The sequence below is a fragment of the Eimeria mitis genome, genomic scaffold (genome assembly GCF_000499745.2).
Source record: "Eimeria mitis Houghton genomic scaffold, Emh_scaff1684, whole genome shotgun sequence".
Classification (NCBI taxonomy): domain Eukaryota; phylum Apicomplexa; class Conoidasida; order Eucoccidiorida; family Eimeriidae; genus Eimeria; species Eimeria mitis.
The window spans coordinates 1-4,621 of NW_013570001.1; the positions used below are offsets into that span (position 1 = coordinate 1).

The following is a 4,621-nucleotide window of genomic DNA, read 5'->3' on the forward strand; positions in this document are numbered from 1 at the left end:
TTTTTTTTTTTTTTTCTTTTTTTTGTTTGCCTGCACTCGATGCGTTTCTTGCTGTCTCCATCCTCTTTTCTTTTTTTTGTCGCCGAAAAACAAAATGCAGTTCAAGCCACAGTAAAAACAATGCCTGCTGCTGCTTCTCCTGCTGCTGCTGCTGCAGCAGGTGCTGCTGCTGCTGCTGCTGCCCGCTGCAGAGGTTGTAGGGGGGGGGCTCGAATGAGTATGTCTCTTTTTCTGCTGTTTGCTGCAGCAGCAGCAACAACAACAACAGCTGCAGCAGCAACAATGACAGCAGCAGCAGCAGCAGCAGCAGCAGCAGCAGCAACAGCAGCAGCAGCAGCAGCAGCAGCAGAATTTGGGGGTCAAAGCACCGTCGCTATCCATCCGTCTGTGTTTGCTTCCTCTTCTTCTCCGTTTGCTTCTGGTTTGTCTGCTAGTAATTTAAATTCTGCTGCTGAGCTGCGCATGCAGCAGCAGCAGCAGCAGCAGCAGGACGGGGGGTTGCTTGAGCTGCAGCAGGAGGTGCAGCAACAGCAGCAACGGCGTAGGTTGCTGCAGCAGCAGCAGCAGCAGCAGAAAGGCCTATTGTTTCAAATAGGTGTTGCTGCTGCGGTTTGTGCTGCTGCTGTATTTCTTATTCTTCGTTGTTATAATCATCTGCTGCAGCAGCAGCAGCAGCAATCTGCTTCTCTCTCTTTCTCTCGCTCGCTAGCTGGTATAGAAGACAGTGCATGCAGAGAAGAAGAAGAAGAAGAAGAAGAAGAAGAGAGAGGAGCAGCAGCAGCAGCAGCACCAGCACCAGCAGCAGCAGCGGCAGCAGCAGCAGCACCAGCAGCAGCACCAGCACCAGCAGCAGCAGCAGAACCAGCACCAGCGGCAGCAGCAGGAGCAGCACCAGCAGCAGCAGCAAGAAGAAGAGGACAAGAACCTATGCCCACAGCAGCAGAAGCAACAGCAGCAGCAGCAGCAACTCTAGACCGCATGATAGAGTTGATGGACGAAACTATAAAAACATTTAATTTAATAGAAAAAAGCAGCAGAGGAGTTTTGTTATCTTTGCTTGTTGCTTTTTATATACAAGAGTTAGTTGTTTTGGGTGTATATACAGATGAATCTATAGAAAAGAAAAGAATAGATACACTAGAATACCTGCTGCAGCAGAGCCGTAAGCTGCTGCAGCAGGTAGAGAAAGAAGAAGAAAGAAAACCAGAAACAACAGCAACAGTAGATAGAACGAGAGAGATGTTGCTGCTGATGATAAAAGTAAAAGAAACACCGAAGACAGGGAGAGAGGATCTGAATACACCGAGAATAAAAGAAGAAACAGAAATAATAAATATATGTATAGATGCATGCATGCATGCACTGAAACGCATGCAACAGTATACACCTCCATCTATATCGATGCAGAAAGATGTTTCTTATTCTCTTCGTCATATTTTTTCTTTTTCTCGGCATCATAGAAGAAGAAAACTAGAAACAGATAGAAGAATTGTAGATTATATTGAACAAATACAAAAAGGAGACAGAAAATATTGTCTCCTTCACCAACAAAAAAAAGAAGAACAAATCAAATCACCGCCAGCTATCTCACACAACAAAGCAGCAAAAATGTTAAAAAAAAGATTCTCAGGTTTACAAAGAAGGATGGAGCTGTCGATAGAGGGAAAGAGACAAAGACAAGTAAAAAGACAGCAGCAGGGGCAGCAGCAAGAAGAAGGAGAGGAAGAAGAAGAGGAGTGGGAGGAGGAAGAAGAGGAGGAGGAGGAGGAAGAAGAGCAGCAGCAGCAGCAGCAGCAGCAGCAGCAGCAGCAGCAGCACCGGCAGCAGGAAGAAAGGTGGGGGCGCTGGCAGCAGCATCCAAGGCAGCAACAGCAGCAATATAGACAGCAACACTGGCATTACCCGCAGCAGCAGCAGCAGCAGCAGCAGCAGCAGCAGCAGCAGGGGAGATGGCAGCAATGGGGGCCTCGACAACCACCACGCTGGCAGCAGCAGCAGCAGCAGCAGCAGCAGCACCACCACCACCACCACCACCACCACCAGCACCACCACCAGCAGCAGCAGCACCACCACCAGCAGCAGCAGCAGCAGCAGCACCACCACCACCAGCAGCAGCAGCAGCAGCAGCAGCACCACCACCACCACCACCACCACCAGCAGTACCAGCAGCACCAGCAGCAGCAGCAGCAGCAGCAGCAGCGCCAGCTGCCGAAGAGATGGGAAGACGCTCCGCCACGGCTGCAGCGCTACTGGGCCGAGAAGCAGCAACAGCAAGAGCAGCAGCAGCAGCAGCAGCAGCAGCAGCAGCAGTACATGGTGCAGCAACAGCAGCAACAGCAACAACAGCAGCAGGAGCAGCAGCAGCAGCAACAACAACTGCAGCAGCAGCAGTCACTAGAAGTCCAACAGCAAATTTCTTCTTCTTCTCCTCCTCAGATGCTGTCTCATCTTGGTGCTGCTGCTGAAGAAGGAGGATACGACCTCTCGCCCTATTCGGGTCTATTTCCTATTGACTATGTGGCAGCAGCAGCAGCAGCAGCAGCAGAAGCAGCAGCAGAAGCAGCAGCAGAAGCAGCAGCAGGAGCAGCAGCAGAAGCAGCACCAGAAGCAGCAGCAGCAGCTGAGGCTGCAGCTGCTGACAGGCCAGATTCTGCCGGTGTATCGGAGCCGCATACCCCTCCTAATGGGCTCTCTATATCGCTAGCTAGCCAGCTAGCTAGCGATGCAGATAGCCAGCTAGCTAGCGAGCTAGCTAGCGAGCTAGCTAGCCAGCTAGCTATCTCTTCATCTGCTCCAACGACGCCTGATGAAACCCCTGATGTGCATCCGCTAGCTCGTCTGCTAGCTAGCCAGATAACTGAGCAGCTAGCTAGCCGGCTAACTGCCCAGCTAGCTGCTGCTCCTTCTTCTGCTCCCCCACAGCAACAAGAAGGAACAACAAGAAGAAGAAGGCACCCCCTGCCTCCTCGTTTTGTGCGCCAGCAACAGAGCCTCTGGGCTGCTGCAGGAGCCTCACTTGACCCCTCACTGCAGCAGCAGCAACCGCAGCAGCAACGGCAGCAGCAGCTGCTGCAGCAGCTGCAGGAAGTGCAACAACTGCAGCAGGAGATCCAGGGCATTCACCGGCAGCGGGAGCAGCAGCAGGAACAGCAGCAACATCTGCAGCACCACCAGCGCCACCACCATCAGATGTTGCAGCAACTGCCCCATCAGCAGCAGCAGCAACAGCAGCAGCAGCAACAGCAGCAGCAGCAGCAGCAGCAGCAGCAAGAGTTGCTGCAGAGGCGTCCTGGCGTCCGACCCCCCCCAGGGTTTGAGCATCTACCACCACCACATCAGCAGCAACAGCAGCAGCAGCAGCAGCAGCAACAGCAGTATGGCCAGCACCATCGCTATCCTCACCCTCCTCGTCAGCAGCAGCACCATCGTGCTGCTCACCACCAGCAGCATTCTCATTATCATCCTCAGCAGCAGCAGCAGCAGCATCGGCAGCAGCAGTACCAGTACTATCATCAGCAGCAACAGAAGCAGCAACAGCAGCAGCAGCAGCATCGTTATAAAACTGAAACATGGGGGCTGCCGTTTGCTGCTGGCGATACTGCTGAGGGGGAAGACAGTCCTTCGGGTGTCTCATCACCTCTGTCTCCTTCTTCTCCTGCAGAAGCAGCAGCAAGAAGTGGACTGGCGGTTGCTGCTGCTGCTGCTGCAGCTTCTGCTTATTCTCCTTTTACTGGTGCAGCACCACACCGACCTCGCGCTACTCCTGATCCTTTCTACTCGCCTCGTCCTCTCTTCCCTCCTCGACAACACCCCCCAGATGCGGCAGCAGCAGCAGCAGCAGCAGCAGCAGCAGCAGCAGCAGAAGGAGAAGGGATTTGGAGAAGCATCTCCTCCCCCCCTTCAAGTGCAGCACCAGGGCGCAGCAGCCGCTCCTCAGTGTTTAGGGGTGTAGAGAGCGGGATGCCTCGGCCTCCGCCGACGCCAGAACCCTCCTTTCCTTTTGCTGCTGCTGATGATGAACAGCAGCAGCAGCTGCAGCTGCTGCAGCAGCAGGTGCAGCCACAGTTTGGCCCTCTCGGGAGCTCTTGGGGACAGCCTGGAGGCTGGGGAGGTGATGGCAGAAGCAGCAGCAGCGGCGGAAGCGGAAGCAGCAGCAGCAGCAGCAGCAGCAGAAGCGGCAGCAGCAGCAGCAGCAGACCTTAAATGCATATGTTTGATTGAGCAGAAACGGCAGCAGCAGCAGCATCAATGATATTCGGATGTTATAGATATGAAATTGTTTAATGTGGTGACCTTTTGTGTTTATCTCTGTCTTCGTTCCGTCGTTGCTGCATATTAGGGTTTAGGCATACATGTATCTGTGGCTGTAGCTGCAGCAGCTGGGGTTGCTGCTGCTGCTGCTGCTGCAGCAGCAACTGGGCTTGTTGCTGCTGCGGCAGCAACTGCTCCTTCTGCTGCGGCAAACGCCGCTCCCCAGACACCAAGGTGTTTGCGACAAATATCAGCAGGCGCTGCAGCACCTGCTGCACCAGCTGATACAGCACCTGCTGCTGCAGCACCTGCTGGTGTATATATATATATATATATATATATATATATATATATATATATATATATATAT

At 53.2% G+C, this 4,621-nt stretch overlaps 2 protein-coding genes across 2 annotated transcripts; both read left to right on the plus strand.

Moving 5' to 3' along the window:
* Positions 1 to 219: 219 nt before the first annotated feature.
* EMH_0041730 (uncharacterized protein) lies at positions 220 to 973 on the plus strand (the record flags this gene model as incomplete). Its single annotated transcript, XM_013495663.1, has 2 exons — positions 220 to 597; positions 719 to 973. The coding sequence occupies 2 exons, from the start codon at positions 220 to 222 to the stop codon at positions 971 to 973; spliced, it is 633 nt and encodes a 210-aa protein (XP_013351117.1).
* Positions 974 to 1,644: 671 nt separating this feature from the next.
* EMH_0041740 (uncharacterized protein) lies at positions 1,645 to 4,203 on the plus strand (the record flags this gene model as incomplete). Its single annotated transcript, XM_013495664.1, has 1 exon — positions 1,645 to 4,203. One exon carries the CDS (start codon positions 1,645 to 1,647, stop codon positions 4,201 to 4,203), a length of 2,559 nt encoding a protein of 852 aa, XP_013351118.1.
* Positions 4,204 to 4,621: the final 418 nt, after the last annotated feature.